Consider the following 19,417-nt stretch of genomic DNA (forward strand, 5'->3'; position numbering starts at 1 on the left):
GGGATCACGCCCTGAGCCGAAGGCAGACGCTCAACCGCTTAACCGCTGTGCCACCCAGGCGCCCCTGGAAGTATTCTTAAAGATGTCCTCCACTAACATGTTTTGCAATTCACTGAGCTCCACCCTTTTCTCTTCCTCTTGCTTTTTCTTTCCCTTTCCAAGATTACAAAATATAATCGATAAAATGATATAATTTTTTAAAGGTTTATTCATTTATCTGAGAGAGAGTGGGAGAGCACAGAGGGAGAGTGAGAGGGAGAGCAGACTCCAAGCTGAGCAGAGAGCCCAATGCAGGGCTCTATCCCAGGACCTTGAGATCATGACCTGAGCTGAAGACAGTTGCTTAACCAACTGAGCCACCCAGGCACCCCTAAAATGATATGATTTATGTTTTAGTTTTCATACTATGGCCAAAGAATCACATTTTCCTACAACGTCTTGCTAATCTAATCCAGTTTTTAAAGTACAATCAGATATGTATGTGATCTCTTAGAATCTCTCTTCCCTCTTTTCCTTTTCTCCCCCAGTCCACATCCACCTGACATTTCTCCAAACCTTCTTCCTGTCAGCTGAGACTAAGCTTATCAAAAAAACTTTAATATGCCTCCTCTCATCCTCCACCGAATATTTGAAATTCTACTTTAGAGTCTTATTTTTTTAAGTTTGTATAATAGTGACATCACTAAACCACTGTGTTGTCTTAGGAGATCTCAAGCTTGTTCAGTGCAGACTTAGCTCAAATCAGGTCTGAAGTTCTCTCCATCACGTTTTTAGGTATCTAGCAGCTGCTTAGATGTGTGGGTATTGGAACACTGTAGAAAGCTACCAAAAGGGGAGCTGCCTCTTAAAAAAAAAAAAAAAAGGGAAAGGAAAGAAAGAAGAAAAGGAAAAAAAAAGTGCTGCTGGGTTTTCAGCCAGTAACTGACAGGTGCAAAAGGAGGCACTGCACACCTTGGGATGGACAGATCAAGAGACTGGGGGCAGGCAGATTTGGCACGGTGTTCATGTAAGAAGGAGAGCATGTGCCTGGTAGTCTGCTGAGCCCTTGAAAGGAAGTTTCAGAAGATTTTTTCTCTCCTGCTCCCCAGATACATCCTGGGTAGTGTGCACTGAGAGTTGCGCAGGGGGTACCTACTTATCTTAGGCGACTTCCAAGGTAATTTCATAGACCACACTCCCTTTGCTACTCTTCTTCTCCCTCTTGTCCTCCCCTTGATTCCCACCCATACCCACTGCATCATTTCCATATAAAAACCTCACCTTCCTCTCTTCTTCCACAATAGAAATGAACACCCCCCCTTAAAACCAGAGACCACATCTATTAGGCACTGTTTTCTATTTCCTTGATGAAAGGGAGGACAGGGTTTCCAAACACTGTACAGAGGTAAGGGGTAATATTTGGGCTTCCAGGAGCTGAGAGAGAGGAAAAGAAGTCCTCCACCTGGGCTGGGTTAATCCATCAAAGCAATCATTAAATGTTCATGTTAAAACAAAGTGAACATTCATACCTTCCTATACTGGAAGCTTCATTAAAATGCAAATAAACAAAGATGGGTATTTGTTGTTAGTTATTTGACCTAAGTAAGGATTAATTTCCAACCCTTTCCTGAGAGTAATTTTGATAAATGAGAGCCAGGGGAAATTGGGGACTTCAAAGAAATGCAGAAGGCACAGCCAGAGAAGTGTGACCAGGCAAAGAATGGGGAAGCTGTGATGGCTTTGCTCTAGCCTTGCTCAAGTTAAGTTATATTTACTTCCTAAACCACAAACTTAAAATACTCATATAATTCTACTTTCCAGGGCAATATCATGGTTTGCTCCTTCCAACTATCTATTCACCCTGTTTCTCTCCAACCACACCTGTGTTCTTCACAGTCACACCCACTTGGTCTAGACTATATCCTCTTTTATACCACACTGACACTTTCTTTTTTTTTTTTTTTAAAGATTTTATTTATCTATTCGACAGAGATAGAGACAGCCAGCTAGAGAGGGAACACAAGCAGGGGGAGTGGGAGAAGAAGCAAGCTCACAGCGGAGGAGCCCGATGTGGGGCTCGATCCCATAACACCGGGATCACGCCCTGAGCCGAAGGCAGACGCTTAACCACTGTGCCACCCAGGCGCCCTACACTGACACTTTCTAACCCTATCGGGAGCTGGGATACAAGTCCCTTATTTCTCATTTGCTGTGGGGCCAAAATAGAGATTTTGAACCTAATAATTTTATACATACCTCAATGAGCATCCAGCGAATTTTGTACCCTCAGACTACAGCCCCACAACTGCTCTTTCCAGGAGAGATGAGAGCAAACCTTCAATGTTCAGCACAAGACACCTCAGGGATTCTAGGCTAACTTCAGACCAGGTGAGTCCAGAAAGTTGGCATTTTCAAAGAATTCCAATATCACTGGAGGGACTAAAAAAGCATGAGAGAAATGAATATGAGAGCAAATAGAAAGCAATTTGGCAGCAAGAGTAGAAAAAATAAATAGCAAAGAATGACGTATAAGAAAGAAAGGCAAACATTGCACCAAAATGGCTGTCAATCAACAGGAAATGCCACTAGCATCAGAGCAGTGGGGCTGTCACTAGACCCACCGACCCTACACAAAAGGAGTGGAAAAGTGTGGGCTATTTTAAGGCACAGTGAGTTTACTACTAATAATGATTACCTTTTATTTTGATCATCTTCAAAGTTAGAGTGGTTTGGGGAAGCTAGGACCATATTCTTATTAACTCTGACTGTCTGCCCACCCATCTTTCTCCCCCAACTTCAAGGATTTGTGGTGTCGGGAAATTTGTGTTATATAAGGTACCCCAAAGCTGCTGGAACGCCCTAAAGCTCTGAAATGGAGCTACTTTTCTGGAAGTGGATGTATTGCCCTGCTGACCACAATAAACCAAGGACTGCAACAGACCCACCCCAGGACAAACACAGACAGAAGGCAAAGACATCCTGCGTCACTGAAGACAGTTTCGAGTTTGCCAAATTATGCACACCTTTGTGTTAAATTTTCTATACAAGCTTGGCAATGTTTAGGGAAAATTACAGTAATGTTACCAGCATCAAGTTCAAGATTAGTGTTTAAGCCTAAACCCCACCCTCCATAATTGACTTACTGCAAATAAGACATTCAGGGTTTCTCTTAAAATCCCTACTGAAGGGGCACCTGGGTGGCTCAGTCGCTAAGCGTCTGCCTTCGGCTCAGGGCGTGATCCCGGCGGTCTGGGACAGTCTGGGATCCAGCCCCATGTCGAGCCCCACGTCGGGCTCCTCTGCTGGGAGCCTGCTTCTTCCTCTCCCACTCCCCCTGCTTGTGTTCCCTCTCTTGCTGGCTGTCTCTATCTCTGTCAAATAAATAAATAAAATCTTTATAAAAAAATCCCTACTGAAGTTTTTTGTTCTTTTTTTAATCACTGCTGAATCTACACCAAGTTACACAAACTTCCTAATAGAAAAATGTCAGTGACAGAATTCATGAACCACTTTCCGAGTAGATGACTTTTAAAATGTAGATGATCTTCCTATACGCTTAGTTTTGGTTGCCAATGCAAATGAGTCAGAGGACTTGCTTCAGACACTGAGTTAATTGTGTAACTCTACAGTGAAAAATGCCATTGGAGAGTAGTTGCTGACCTCACAGTCCAAAAAAACCATTTAAAAGATGTGGAAACCAGATGTTTCAGTCACATTTCAGCCTCTGCTCTGAGAACTTACCCCGAGCAGCCCCTAACAGGCTATTACTTCTCTACAACTGAGATATGATCATCTTAACTTACTTATTTGTCCTGCTGTGGGAAGAGGCTCACGGATGGGGATTCAAGAACGGGATTTTTCATAACTCCATATGGCTTGGTAAGAAACTTCACTTATGAGCTTATTGGGGACGTTACTCTTTGAATTCATGGAAGAGTGAATTGAAGCAGGAAACTTTTTTGTTCTGTTCAAGGCTGATGTTTTCAAAGAAAATGCTGAAGAAAAACAGCTATTGGAATGCATGTGCCTTTAAAAAAAACTGTTCTTGCCTTCTAAAATTAAAAAAATAGTTTTTTTATAAAGCGAACTATTCAGTAGAAAATAGAAGTTAATATTTATATTCCATATGAGAAAATATTTTTCAAAGCAGATGTGATGGTATATAGTAGGGAAAGTTTAGCAAAATAAAAACACCATATTTTGTTTTTATTTCAAAGCATTTGCATTCAGATCTCATAGCAGGTAATTATAACAGAAATGTAACAGGTAAATTGGAATATACAATGATTTTATGATCATTTGTCTGTGTACTCTGACCTGTAATGTATAGCTTGCTTTTTCCAAACATCTTTTGATTAGTTTGATGCAAATACCAAACAAAAGAAAAAGGCTTGTATTTCTGAGTGGAGTCCCAGCACTTCGATTCCTTTTGTTTGATCTATCCATAGAAATACTTTTCTACTCCTTTTGTTAAACCAGGAAAGTTTCTTTTGTTGTTTTGTTTTGTTAAATGTAAGGAATGACATGCGCCTAACTGTGAATATAAACAATAGACCAAAAAAGGCCAAAGAGGGAAAACCCAAAATACCCTGTATAGTGCTCTAAACCATGCTTTCTCATGACACAAATTAATATTGCTTTGTGTTCATTACTGTGTTTGATAGTGAAAAAAATTTTAATGACTTGAGAAGAAAATTGACAAATTCTTGTACAAAATAAAGAAATACAGAGAATGCAAAATTAACCTAGATCTTGTTCTGATGCTTGCTAAGCAGCACATGGTTGTGGAATATTTTCCCTTTCAGCATGTTTCTGTCTGGTAATAACTGCAGCCATGCGGATTTCATTAAAAAGCTCAATTTGCAATGCACAGCCTTGCCCCTTCTTTCTTCAGCTTGAGCCAGTGAACTAGTTTCGTGCTGAACGGTGCGATCCATTTGGCCAAGATGAGGTCTGGGACTTTCTCAAGGAGTGAACAGGTCTCTTTGTTTATTTTTCTTGCACATCACCAATCTTAGAAAATATACACACATTTGTTAGAATTGGTAAAAACTGCCATAAAGCTAGTAAGAGTTAAATCCATATGCATTAATCTTGAAACGCTGTCAAACTCTCTAATGATCAAGCAATTTGTCGCTGTCGTGGTTTTTTTTTTAAGTGATGCTGTGTATTACAAAAATGTGAACATGGACAATAGAAGTTCTGTCCTAGAGGTAGAGAGGAGCACACCCAAATGTTAATAGTATGCTGCAAATCTGAGGCTCAGGGTAACTGCAAATTGCTTCAATCTGGGACAAATTATTGACTGGTCAGCCTAACACAAATTGTTTACAGTTGGTTAGGTCAATATGGTATTAAAAACTATTTAGAGAAGGAAGAGAGTTGGATGGGAAGGCAGGAATCTGCTAACAACTATCATGAACAAGGCACTTCAAATTCAGTCTCAGTTCCACACAAGGAAAATGAGAAGGTCAAAGTAGGGGACCTCTACAGTTCATTTTTAACTCTGGTATCTTCCAGTTCCTTAAATCATAATTACTATTCCTTAAAAAGTAATTTTTTTAATAATAAGGACAAGACACTTCAACGAATTTACAAAGATGATGCAAATCAAAACTGCACAGATAAGCAATTTTTTTCAGCCATTGTATTGAATCTAAAAAAGAAGCACAAGTAACATTATCATGAGCTCCTACTAGGATCCAGAAGTTATGCTTGCAAGTTTTAATGATTTATTTATTCCCCCGATAACTATCATTATTCCCATTTGATAAAAGACACCGAGGTGTAGGCAGTAATTTGTACAAGGTTACACAACTCGTCCAGTGAAGAACCAGAGGGAGAAACTAGAGCCAACATGCTACTGTTGTCCCATGCTAACAGAAAAATAGTATTGGCTAAAAACTCAGTTTTAATGAATGACTATAGACTCTAAAAATAAACAAGTTATTATTCCTCCTGAAAGGTAAAACCTTAAAATTAGGACTTATTGTACAAAGGACTACCATAGTAGTTTAAAATTCTGAATTGAGGAATATTTTCAAATAAATGTGTGCTTAAAATTGTCAAATACATACAAGAGTTCTCAACTGCTTATAAGGCAAAATAATAGGAAGTTTGTCACTCTTTCAGGAAAAATGTAGAACATTAATATCATTTAATGAATTTAAAATGATAGCATATATATTTCTACCATTTAAGTCACTATCTTATTACTAGATGAGTTCTAGTACCAAAAATTTAAGAAAAATTACTGGGAGGAAAACTTAAAATTATTTTTCAAAAACCTCTTTGCTAATTAATTCTTTCCCTATGAATGTCATATTTTGATGAGGGAGTAAAAGACAAGGAAATCTTAGTTTGAGAAACATTTGCAGACATTAAAATAATTCCTACTGATAAAGATCTTATGGTCTATATTCTCAGGGAATAGATACAATTTTAACATTTTTGATAATCTCTAATATAATACATAAGTAAGTTCAACATGTCTCCCTTCTCTACTAAAAGCCCTAGTACTCTTATACTTCAAAATAAAGGTACTTCCATTGCCCACTAGTGTCCAAGTTGCTTGAGAAGAGGACTTGATCCACAGCGCTTGGCAGACCTCATGGTATATTCTCAAAACAACCAAATTGGAAACTAGTTAATGAGGCTTTACCAATATGAAGGACACTTGGGCAATAGGTGACTTTCAAACAGGAAGATAACTTTCATGTTCCTTGTGTTACCTGATCTATGAGCATCCGATTGACTAAGGTCTTCAGTGCATAAGTGATGGGACTTTACCATATAATGTGTAAGAACAGAATCCCTTGCAGTCCAGAGAAACAGGGCAGGTGCCAAGCAGTATCTCCTGTTGAACTGTGGGAGTGTCAACTCTAGCTTGGGGAGGAGAGCAAGCAATGACATTTCTACTACTGCTGGCTTCATGTCTCACTGCATGCCAAGGAATATGTGTTCTCATCGGAAATTATCTTAATGGTGGCTGACTGTAGAGGTCAGGGTACAAAGACTTAACCATAATCTGATAGTCTACACAGAACAATGAGAACTAATGTTATGATTATTGTCCTGGAAAATTTTTCACATTGTTTCTATGGCAAATGCAGTCCAAACTCAAAACAATTTAAACAGTGATCTACTGGAAGACAATTCATTTATGACTTACTCCCTAAAATATGTTGGGAACAACATGTGAACTAAAAAAGACAAACCAGATAAAGAATTTAGCAACTGGTAGTTCCGTGTGCCCAATTTTTTCTCTGCCGTATTTGAATCATTTTTTTCCCCTTAATGCAGTATTTATTTGCTTTGAATTCTTTACACCTTTCCTCAGTTTTTGATTTGTTTACTAAATTCTCAATTATATTGCATTAGTCATTTCCCTTAAAAGGCTATTTTGGATTATTTTCCTCCATCATTGTGAGCCTACATACTGGATCATTTTCATTGGTTTCTTTTGTCTTCAACTCCTTTCCCCCCATTGTTTACCCTCCCAAGTTTTTATTTGATTTAAAAGAAAGGCAAAAAAGTCAAAACTTTGTCACCTTTTGATAGTATAGAAATACAATGCTGTCTTACAGCTCTCTTTCAGGCCATCAGTTCAGAAACAAAATTAAGCCTCAAGTTTGGGCTATGTCCCCAAATTCCCCTAAAATTCCCCTCATTCATATTTTTTTCAAAGCTTTCTAACAATGAAAACTTAGCCACTCTAGGCCACTGACCCGGGAAACTCTTTGGCAGGAACAATAGCTGATGCAATCTTCTAGATGACGCCACAAAATTTCCCTCGTTCCACAAGAATGGATCATAGCATATTTACAACATTTTGTGAATTCACAGAACAAGCAGCAGGTGTGTACCACAGAGAAGCGCGGTCTGGCAAATACAAGCTCACCTATGCAGAAGCCAAGGCAGTATGCGAATATGAAGGCGGCCAACTCGCCACCTACAAGCAACTAGAAGCAGCCAGAAAAATTGGTAACTAATTTGACAATGATTTTTCTTCTTTTTTCACCTTTGGGGGAAAAAAAATCCACTTTTTCTGTAACCCCTTCATAAGATTTCTCTCTCCGGTCCTTCCAATAGTTCTCTAAACCACTATGACATCTCTGCTCTCTGGTTTCTCCCATCTTCTCTGCCTAGAGCCAGTCGAAAGTTCTAAGGTGCTAGCAACTTATTTGGAGTCACAACCATTGTGAGCTAATATAATAGAAGTCAAAAAACAAAAACATCATTATCTCAACATCATTTCAATTCCTCATTAATTTTAATGCCACTTCTATTCTTTTTTTTAAAGATTATATTTATTTATTTATTTGACAGAGAACAAGCAGGGAGAGTGGGAAAGGGAGAAGCAGGCTCCCTCCCGCTGAGCCGGGAGCCCAGTGTGGGGCTCCCCCCCAGGACCCTGAGATCATGACCTGAGCAGAAAGCAGATGTTTAACCGAACTGAGCCACCCAGGCGCCCTATATTCATTTTTAATACTGTTCTATCTTTTCTTAACTTCTGAGTATGGGTTTCCTCAGCTGTTAAATGTTACTATGTTGAGCCTTACAAAGAAATTTGCTTGGTAGAAGAAATACTGAATTTAGTGGGTTTTTGTGTTTTAAAGATTTACTTATTTATTTGAGAGAGAGAGAGAGAGAGCTTGCGCTACAGGAGTGCTTGCCCCTGTGTGGGAGAGGGGAAGGAGGGGCAGAGGCAGAGGGAGAGAGAGTGTCCCGAGCAGACTCCACACTGAGCATGGAGCCCCAGGCAGGTCTCCATCTCAGAACCCTGAGATCACGACCCTGAGATCATGACCCCAACCAAAACCAAGAGTCAGACACTTAACCAACTGTTCCACACAGGTGCCCCCTTTTTTTTCAATTTCTTTAAGTGGGAGAATGCATTCATACTTTAGGATCCCAAGGAAGATAAGCAGGTTTTAAGAGGGCAGGAAAAAGAAACTGAGAAGATGATGTCAGGAGACCTGGAGCAAGCACAATGATTAACTGGTGCTAGTTCCTTCTTAAAAAAAAAAAAAAAATGCACCATGACCATCCCTCATGGTGGTTTTACAGGTGGATTTACAGGACAATCCAAAAGGCCACCCCCATTCAGAACGTTCTTCTCCATTGAAGAATCCCCTTTGCTGATAATTAAAAAAAAAGAATGCCTGGCAAAACTTAACTATTATTATATATTACTCAGGATAAAAATAACTGTTCTCTAAAAATCCCCAAAGTCTTCCTAGCACATTGCTCAGTCTAGACCCACAGGGCTGTGCATGACGCAGTAACTGGAATGATGGATACAAAGGCTGGGGCCATTACTGGCTGTCCTGGACCTTTAGTAAAACCACTCTTGAATGGCAGTGGCAAATATTTAAACAGCCGCTGAAGCTGGGCAAGGAAAACAGGGCTGAGGCTTTGTTCAAAATTTATGAGCACATTTATTCCTATTCAAATTTTTTAAATATTAGCAAATTTTAATTGATCCTGAAATAGAAACTAATTAAATTATCATTTGAAAAAAATTATTTTCCAGAATTGACGGTAATTTCATAAATTATTTCATGGCACTAGATAGGTCATTTGTGGAAAAAAGCCAGCTCTGAACTTGGATTGTTTTCATATCCATGGTACTATGATTTCCAGTCCATCTGCCTCTTTTTTTTCAAGCAAGACATCATTTTCTAGTAAAAGTCAGATGTTACGTTTTATATGTTTTCAAACTTTGTTTTATTTCTTAAGAAAAGAGTTTTTCAAAAAAAGAAAAAGAACAGAAAGAAAATGGTTTTTCTCCTTTTACTTACCTGGCTTTGGGCAGTTGAGAAGGGGCCAGTTTTGTTAAGATAACCTTCACTGAGGGGGTTTACCAGTTAGCCCATAATCCTTTCCTTCTCTTGCAGGATTTCATGTCTGTGCTGCTGGGTGGATGGCCAAGGGCAGAGTTGGATACCCCATTGTGAAACCAGGGCCCAACTGCGGATTTGGAAAAACTGGTATTATTGATTATGGAGTCCGTCTTAATAGGAGCGAAAGATGGGATGCCTATTGCTACAACCCACATGGTTTGTTACAAATAATAATTTTATCTTTGCCAAAACAGTTACATGTTACTAAGAGGTTATTAATTATAAATGGCTCTTTCTCCCAGAGATAAATCAACTTAGTGATGGTAATTATTAATAACAACCACCATTCACGGAGTGATTATACTGGGCCAGACACTGCCTGCTGCTCCCTTCCACACTATCAGTATTCACAATGACTCTGCAAGGAGCTATTGTTATACCCATTTTAGAAATCAGGAAATTGAAAGTCTAAGAGCTTAAATAACTTACCAAAATCAGACATCCAATAATTAGCAGGAAGTTTGGATCTCAGATTCAGGTCTCTTCTATCCCACATCTTTTTCTATTCCTGACCACAAAGGAAAAAAAAAAACAGGTTGTAAAATTATCACGGTTCATTAGCTAAAACAACAAAGTGGTACTATCAAATGTTAACTGTTCAAAATTACTGCTTTGATAGAATGGGGGAAAAAAGAGACAAAATAAACTCTTCCCCTAATTTCTTTTTGTGCATAAACTCTTTAACTTTCAAACTAAGCACTCTCACTCTGTGGTTTGTTTTCATAATTATATACTGGATATACTAGTTAGGTATTATTATTATATAGTATATTTTTATTCATATTTTCCTATGGTTGATTGTAGCTAGGAAAATTTTAAAGGGAAAATTAATTCAACATAAATACTATAAAGAGCTATTCTTTGTTCATGTTCTTGGAGAAAAAATAGATTGTTCTTTTTGGATGCATTTCCCCCAGGATGATACTAGAAAAAATCATAATGTGTCATCAAGTCTGTCTCACATTTATGATCACAAACATCCTCAGGTCTCGTCATGTTTCAATCCGCCTTATAAGAAAGTCCCTATAGTGAAGTTACAGTGAGTTATAGTGAAATTCTAGCATATTACTATAGAATATATTATTCAATGATATTAACCATTGGGGAATAGTTTCTCATGTTTGTAACTAATCTTTATCTCGATGTTTATTCTAAGTAGAAAAGAATTTTGCCTAGAGCCATCATCTATTCCCACTTAAGACAAAATACGAATAAATACGTATAGTGCATTTATATAGGGCTATAATTTTCAAATCACTTTGACATACATTAAACCTATGTTATATTAGTTCTACATGTAGTTATTGTTAATAGTTCATATATCTTCTTTTCCTCCCTCTTCCTGTCTTCCACTTTCTTCAGTATATTTATACAAGCAACTTTCATTTTACTCTCTAGAGTCACTTCTATTTCCAAGTATATTCTCTGATTCTTCCTTTGCTTGATAAACGTTAGCATCTCTGAGCATCTATTCAATCACTTCCATAGGTCAAGATCTAGGGGAGATAAAGAAGTGCTAATGGAAATGTTCTTACAGTATTTCCTTACCCTTTTATAAGGACACCACCTTAACTTACAAATTTTTATAAATGGCTTTTATTTCTCACAGAGGCTGAATCCTTTTTACTCTGGGAATATTTGTACAGAATCCTAGGAGACTTGTTCTTACTCAGTTCTCAGCTTACTTTTGGATTCAGTGACATATTGATTATTTAGATGTGGTGAACCTGGAGGGGGCTGGGGACAGCCTGAACTAGCACTGGGAGAGGAATAGTTCAATGAAAAATAACTGGAATGAAAAAATCATAACGGTATCATAAAAATAAACCAATGACTATCAATTAATCAATAAAATATAGAGCTGAATAGCTAAACAGACAACCAAATTGTTCAATATTTGAATTGTTTCCTAATCTAATGGTATAGACAACAAAGATAGGATGGTATGGGACACAGCAAATCATTCCAAAAACTGGCACTGCACATGCTTATGTACACTTATAAACTATGTATCATATAATATTTAATAAGACAATAAGAACAGCTTATATTTTACATAACACCCTGAAGTTATCTTCCATGTTACGGTCCTTAGAATAATGCTGTGAAGTAGGTAATAGGCGAGGCATGATTATATTTACTTTACCAATGAAGAAACTGAAGTATAGAGTGGTCACAGAGCTATGACCAAATCCCCAACCTTCTTTTGTCACTCCCCTGTCTTTCTAAGATCCTGTTCGCCCTTGGGGATGATAAGCTTCCTCACCTTCTATGGCGTTAAGGATTCTAACACAATTTGTTTAAATAGCTCTTTTAAAGGATAATATTCTTGGAAAAAGCCTCTGACTGATATAATGAAAAATGTCTCCGAATGCTACCCAGTCACCACCACCCCCACCATTCACATTATTTTTGAGTTTCCGGATTGTAGACACTTATTTGACCTGAAATTAAAATCAACCAGGGCTTCTCCATACCTTTCCCTCCAGGTCACACTATAAAATCACTGGTTCTGGCAGAGGTTGTTTGATTGTTTGTTCTCATACCAGGTTATAAGGCATGGCAGAAATCTATAAAATGATAAATGACTTGGAAAAAACACACAGGAGTAACTCCATCAAATCCTCAAATATTAGGATTAAGGTGTTAGTTTAAAACCAGTGAAAGGAGTATAGAATGATTATAAATTATTCCTTTTAACTGGATTAGAGTGACCTTTAAGGTCCCTTGTGATCCTGAAATTCTATAATGATTTTCCAAACAGAATTTATTGGACTCTTTATTCTAAATGTCCAAGTCCCTGAAGACACAGTGTTGTCACCACAGGACAAAATCCCAGCCATCTTGATTGGGCTGTTGGTAACATGGGTATATATATTCACCAAAATACATGAACATATACACATGAGACTTGTACATTCTTTTAAAAAAAAAACGATTTTATTTTTAAGTTGTCTCTACACCCAACATGGGGCTTGAACCCCCAACCCCAAGATCAAGAGCTGCACACCACCGACTGAACCAGTCAGGTGCCCTGAGACTTGTGCCTTCTAAGTGAAAAGATAAAAAGCAAAAAAAGTAAACAAGAGCAAAATTAATTAAATTGCTATTTTTTTCTTGCTATTTTATTTTTTTCAAAATTCAATCTATATTCATTTGAAAGAATTTAGCAATTAATAATGAAAATATTCATTTATTCTTTAGCTGTAAGTATATACATCTAGCTGTAAGTATATACATTTAATGTTTCACCAAAGTAATAAATAGGCATTAAGAAGTGCGTTCAGTTTAAAATAGAAATAATTATTTTAATGCTTTCTTTTCTTTCTTTCCTTTTCTTTTTCTTTTTTTTTCTTTTAATTCATTTCAGCAAAGGAGTGTGGTGGTGTCTTTACAGATCCAAAGCGAATTTTTAAATCTCCAGGTTTCCCAAACGAGTACGATGATAACCAGATCTGTTACTGGCACATTAGACTCAAGTATGGTCAGCGTATTCACCTGAGCTTTTTGGACTTTGACCTGGAAGATGACCCAGCTTGCTTGGCCGACTATGTTGAAATATATGATAGTTATGATGATGTCCATGGTTTTGTGGGAAGGTACGTGTTTCCCCACATAAAGAGTTAAAAATACCTCCAATATTTTGTTTGATATTTCTCTAATTTTCTTTAACGGTCCCCACAGTTATTGATTTTCTAGTATTTCTACTCCCCTGTGACACCATATCCTTTTTTAGCAAAGATTTTTCTTAGTACGTGAAGCCAGTCAGCTGTTGCATGTTCTTATAATTAAAACAGTGACAGCTGCCTTTTGATTACTGTTAAGTTGTAAGAATTTAATAGTCTATTTAAAAAGACCCAGGGTGCCTGGCTGGCTCAGTCAGAAAAGCTTGTGACTCTTGATTTCAGGGTTGTGAGTTCAAGCCCCATGTGGGGTATAGAAATTACTTAAATAAATAAAACTTTTCAAACAAAAAAATAAAAAGACCTCAGAATTTAGTAACAAAAGGAGGAAGAAGACACACATGAATTGAGAAATTCGTTGGGGTTTTTAAGTATTCTATCAACCTCCTAAAAATAATTATAAATTCAGTAATTATTGCCTTTCTTCTCTGTACAAAGCATTGTGCTAAGCATTATGAATATAAGAATAAGCAAAGTATAACCCCTACTCTCATATAATTTACCTAAATGTACAATAGATATCTTCTTTTAAATAGCTTTCTTTGCCATAAAAAACAAGTGCTCCTTTCCTCAATATTTCTCCCTTGGTTTTTTAACATGTGGGGACACAATAGTTCTCTGTTGCCATCCCAAATGTTCGATATAATTTAAACTTTGAATGTCTCACAAAATATTACAAATCAAAGAGTATATAATTATATGTTTTGTTTATTTAGCCCCACACTTAATAATACATATCTGAGACTATCCATTATCAATAGACTATCAGTTATCAATTTTCTATTATCCACAATGGTAATTTAATGTAAGAAGATGGTAGCAAAGACAATTAAAAATGAGAGACTCAATAGTTTGCTGTGACTGAAATGTGTAACTTAAACACAAAGAAAAAGAAAGGCATCTTTTGCAAAAATGAACAATAATTTTTGGAGGGAAATTGTTTTTGTTTTATTTTAGTTGCTCTTTGGCTGACAGACTACTGCTATAGAAAAAAATACAAATAGTTTTAAAACGTAGTTTGAAAAAGAGATGAAGCAGAGTTGGTGAAATTAAGAGAAAAGTATTTGTTGAAAGAATGGACCTCCTGGGGTGCCTGGGTGGCTCAGTCCTTAAGCCTCTGCCTTCAGCTCAGGGAGCAATCCCAGCATTCTGGGATTGAGCCCCACATCAGGCTCCTCCACTGGAAGTGTGCCTCTTCCTCTCCCACTCCCCCTGTCTGTGTTCCCTCTCTCACTGGCTGTCTCGCTCTCTGTCAAATAAATAAATAAAATCTTAAAAAAAAAAAAAAGAATGGACATCCTACCTTGAGAATCAAGATGACATTTTCATTCTAAACCTAGTTTCAGAAGTCAATTACAGCCCTAGATAAAATCATATACTGTTTTTTAAAAGATTAATAGATTGATTGGTTATTTATATTGGATTTATATTATGTGATGTACAAGGGAATTCCTTTCAAGTCATGATTCAGATAAAAATCAATCCCTCTTGTAAGGTCCAACATAATTTTCCACATTTAGATCAATCTACTCTAGAATTCAAATTAGTAATACCATCAACCATACACGTATTCCTCTTTAACTGTGAGGAAAATTTTATAGGATTAATCAATATAATCAAATTTAAAATTTTTCCAAATAGATTCAAATTGTCTACTACACAAATAGTTTTGCAAGTACACAGAGTAGAAATGCCACGTATCCGTTTTAAGAATCTCATTTATACTGTGAAGTTATTTGAAACAACAAACTTTGTTTTAATCCCTTTTCTCCCTTACAAATTCAAGTTACAAAAAACCCAAAACAATAAAAAGTTATAAAATAATAGGAAAATGAGCCACTACTTAGGAAAAATAAAGCACTTTAACTTCAGGTTAGAGCCACTTGCAATACCTGTGTAATATTCTTCTGTGTGACTTATCTTTTTTAAAAATTCCCTTTCAGATTCTGTGGAGATGAGCTTCCAGAAGACATCGTTAGTACAGGTAATAACTCTAAATTGAGGCGTAGGACTATGATTTGTTTTTCCATAGTGTCACTGAAATTGAAGAACCCAGTAGTTATCACTATTTCCTTTTTAAAGTTGGGAGAACCATTGGGACAGATGCAGCTTACCAGTTTGTAAAATGTAGTGTTTATACTTAAAGACTAAAGCCAACTCCTAACACTAAAAATGCGTAGACTCATCAGGTGCAGGAATGCAGTCTGAGATGGTCTTGAATCTGCAAATCCCTGAATACTGCTGTAGGTTATGACTTCCATAAAATGTGCTAATAAAAGACCAAAGTTTTTCATCAATTAAGGATGGAAAAGTATTTTCAGAAATATTAAAGTTGTTAAAAATACCTCCTGTCACTGAAAAAATTTTACATCACACTTACTACATTGTGTCTTAGGACAGCATTCCCCGAAGTGTTGTGAAGAACGGTTCCATGAAACATTTTTAACAGGTGTTGCATGAGAAAAGAACACTAAGGTCAAGTGAATTTGGGAAACATTGGTTTAAACAATGTTAAACAGGTCTCTTTATTGGAAGATGTCAGAGAGCTTTTAATATGCTAATTATGCATAGTAAATCTCAAAAGGCTAGCTATGGTTGTTGATGTGTTCCAAATCTTTAACTCCTGCCAATTACCTTTGTGACTTTGTTCCATGCAATGTACCTCAAGCAATGAGCTTGTGGTCGTATGTATTTATTTCCATAAGTGATACCACTGCCATTGCTCCATACTGCTATTTTCTGGCTAAGAAGCCTCACTTTCTTAGGTGTCTTTGTTTTTTTCTTTTTAGTTCCATCCTCAGCACTAGTAGTTGCCATTCTTACTTGCCCTATTTTTCCTCCAAGTCATAAAATTATGACAATGTTTCTGGAATCAAAAACAACAAAATACACTGAACTGTAATTTCTAAGTAGCCCTTAAGCTCAGATAGCACTGGCTAAATTACTCCCACACCCTAGCCTTGAAGTGCATGAAATGCTCATGAAATTCTCATTTATGCGTCATTATTACAAGAGATAGAATTTCTTATTCAATCCTTGAATGATTAATGCTTAAAAGTTATTCATTCATTCTCTGTAATAATCTCCCTAGTAAGGGCAGCCTCTTAAACTGTTTATCTCATTTTTTTCTCGAAAACATATTATACGTTAACAGAAAGTTAAAAGAAGACAGGAGCCATCCGTACAAGGTAGTTGGGGGATGAGAATCTTATTAAAAAAAAAGAAAGAAAGAAAGAAAGAAAGAAACAGAATCAAATCCTGAAACTTGACATTTTCTCATTTTGTCTAAAACAGAAAAAACTTACCGCAAGCATAATCAAATCAGTGTTTTTCTAACACAACGGCAAGAAACTAAAAAAAACCAAAAAACAAAAAACAAGCCCCCCCCCAGTTTATTATTCAAACAGAAACAAATCAACACACAGAAGAGAACATAGTTAAAGAAAACAGCCAAAGATTTAGCAAAACAACAAGAGGAGGAAATTGATACCAAGAACTAGAAAAAGATTTAAAATACATTTGAAGTATAATTCTACCAGTCAAGTATAATGCTGTTAACATTTTGATCTAGTTTTCTTCTTAAATATGTGTTCATTCACCCCAGGATATTTATATTGAAAAACAAGACCAGAAAATGAATGAATTAAAAACTAACCATAAACTATACCACTTTAATAAATAGTATATAGAGTAAGACTATACCCACTCTCATCTTTCTCCACCCAAGAAAGGCATTGGATGACTGTGCAGTTACTATCCTTCCAGGTGTTTTCCTGTATTATATAAACATGATATACACAGATATCATGGACATATTTCCAAGTCAGCATACAGTATGTAGATCATTCAAGTTCGTTTTAATGACTGCCTAGTAGGTCCCTGTATCATAATTTGTACCATAATTTGTCAGGTACCAATATTTAACATCCGATAGCTTCTGATTTTCTTTTCTTGTGCTATTCAAGATTTCACTGGATATTTTTAAACCTCTACTTGGTGGTGCTATTTGTTTTAAAAAGTAGATTCCTAGAAGTGAAATTTTTGGGTCACAAGTGATTTTATTTTAAATGTCGACAGATGCTGCCAAATTGGCACTAGCCCTACAGTTAACCAGTTGAGTAATCTGTAAAATGTGGTATTTGTTTGTTTGTTTTTAACTGAGGCAACTCTTCCAAGTCTGAGAAAAGTGTAGTGGATAAGAGCATGAACTCTGGAACCAGGCTCCCTGGGCTCCGAGCTGGTTCAGCCACCCATTTAATGCATTGTAGCCTCGGGCAAGCTACTCAGGCTCTCCATGCCTCAATTTCACCTGTAAAATAAATATTTACAATATCCACCTCACAATGTTGTGGGGAATAAATGAGTTAATAGATGAAAGGCACTTAAAGCTGTGCTTGGCAAACATTAGCATTCAATATATGTGGGGTTTTTTGGTAATAAATTCTGCATTTGCCATGTGGATTAAGAAGGCCTTTCCTTGGTGAAAAAGAAAAATATTCCTACGTTTTATTTTATATAATAGATTCTTCCTTTTTATTCTTAGCACATTTGGGGCTTAAATGCAGGTAAAACAAACTTACGTACTCTGTGTAAAGTAGGATTTAGCATCGTGGCTTCGTTTCTTACAATGTAAAGCTTGTTGCCCTAACATCATTTATAAATAATCCATCCATATCTCACTGGTTTAAATGGCCTGCCGTTCTCCTGTAATTCAGTGGCTGTTCCTTCTGTAAAGAATACCTTTTAAAACAGAATAGACAAAATTTCTTGTAGGACAGCTTGAAGGGCCAGAGGAGAAAATAGGAATGCTTTTCACCTTGCTACACTTGGCAAAGGAAACACAGACTCCACAGCTGGAGAACCCAGCTCTGAATTCTGGGAGTCTGGTTCATGAATTTTTATATTTTCCTATAAGAATGATGAGTCTTTGGACTGCCAGCCAAATCAAAGAAGAGTAACATCTTTGTTCTTTTGCATTTCCCCCTCCTCCCCAGGAAATGTCATGACCTTGAAGTTTCTAAGTGATGCTTCAGTGACAGCAGGAGGTTTCCAAATCAAGTACGTTGCCCTGGATCCTCTATCCAAATCCAGTCAAGGAAAAAACACAAGTACTACTTCTACTGGAAATAAAAACTTCTTAGCGGGAAGATTTAGCCATTTATAAAACAGAAAAAGGACACTCAGTGTTTACGTTTGTATCTTATGGAACCCCTCTGATCTCACTTTTATATTATTATTAATAGCATTTATTTATTTTCTAAATGTGAAAGGCAATACCTGATTTTTGGGAAAATTGGAAAATACAGAAAACTTTAAATGAGAAATAAAATCTCTCATAATCCCACTGCATAAAAATAACAAGCATTAACATTTATATATTTTTCTTTTAGTTATTTTTCAATTTGCAGTATATGTATATATGTATGTATATGTATTTGTATTTGAAATTTTGGAATCCTGCTCCATGTACAGTTTTATATCTTAGTTTTTTTAACTTTGAACTTTATGGCTTAAGCATTTTCCCATATCATTGAGTATTCTGCAAAAACATAATTTTGAACAGCTGTAAAATATTCCATGGTATAATTGTTCCATACTTTATTTAAACCTGTTTCTATTGTGGGAATTTTAAGTTGCTTTCAGAAATATTGCTGCAATAAATATCCTTGAACATATGTATTTGTACAGCTCTCTAATTATTTGGGATAGGATCTTTGAAGTAGAGTTACTGGCTCAGATATTAATTAAAATAGAATTTTATTAGGGTCCCTGGCTGGCTCAGTCAGTAGAGCATGCACTCTTGATCGTGGGGTCATGAGTTCAAGCCCCACATTGGGGGTGGAGTTTACT

At 36.6% G+C, this 19,417-nt stretch overlaps 1 protein-coding gene and 1 long non-coding RNA gene across 6 annotated transcripts in view; one reads left to right on the plus strand and one right to left on the minus strand.

Moving 5' to 3' along the window:
* The window catches only part of LOC117801076, a 99,768-nt gene that overhangs the window by 38,241 nt on the left and 42,110 nt on the right, over positions 1–19,417 (minus strand). Inside the window, exons 3-5 of one of the 5 annotated variants that reach the window (XR_004623466.1) lie at positions 10,314–10,392; positions 9,783–9,951; positions 2,236–2,418 (exon numbers count right to left, since the gene is read on the minus strand). This is a non-coding gene — a long non-coding RNA (uncharacterized LOC117801076). Of the gene's footprint in view, positions 1–2,235; positions 2,419–4,129; positions 4,993–9,782; positions 9,952–10,313; positions 10,393–19,417 lie in introns of those variants that run through there. The other 4 variants (XR_004623464.1, XR_004623467.1, XR_004623465.1 and 1 more) reach the window with 4 other exon arrangements.
* TNFAIP6 (TNF alpha induced protein 6) lies at positions 3,706–18,835 on the plus strand. The gene is made up of 6 exons (XM_002923225.4): positions 3,706–3,858; positions 7,825–7,962; positions 9,879–10,040; positions 13,255–13,483; positions 15,511–15,551; positions 18,562–18,835. The coding sequence occupies exons 1-6, from the start codon at positions 3,765–3,767 to the stop codon at positions 18,729–18,731; spliced, it is 834 nt and encodes a 277-aa protein (XP_002923271.1). The 5' UTR covers positions 3,706–3,764; the 3' UTR covers positions 18,732–18,835.

Source organism: Ailuropoda melanoleuca, chromosome 2, assembly GCF_002007445.2.
Source record: "Ailuropoda melanoleuca isolate Jingjing chromosome 2, ASM200744v2, whole genome shotgun sequence".
NCBI lineage: Eukaryota > Metazoa > Chordata > Mammalia > Carnivora > Ursidae > Ailuropoda > Ailuropoda melanoleuca.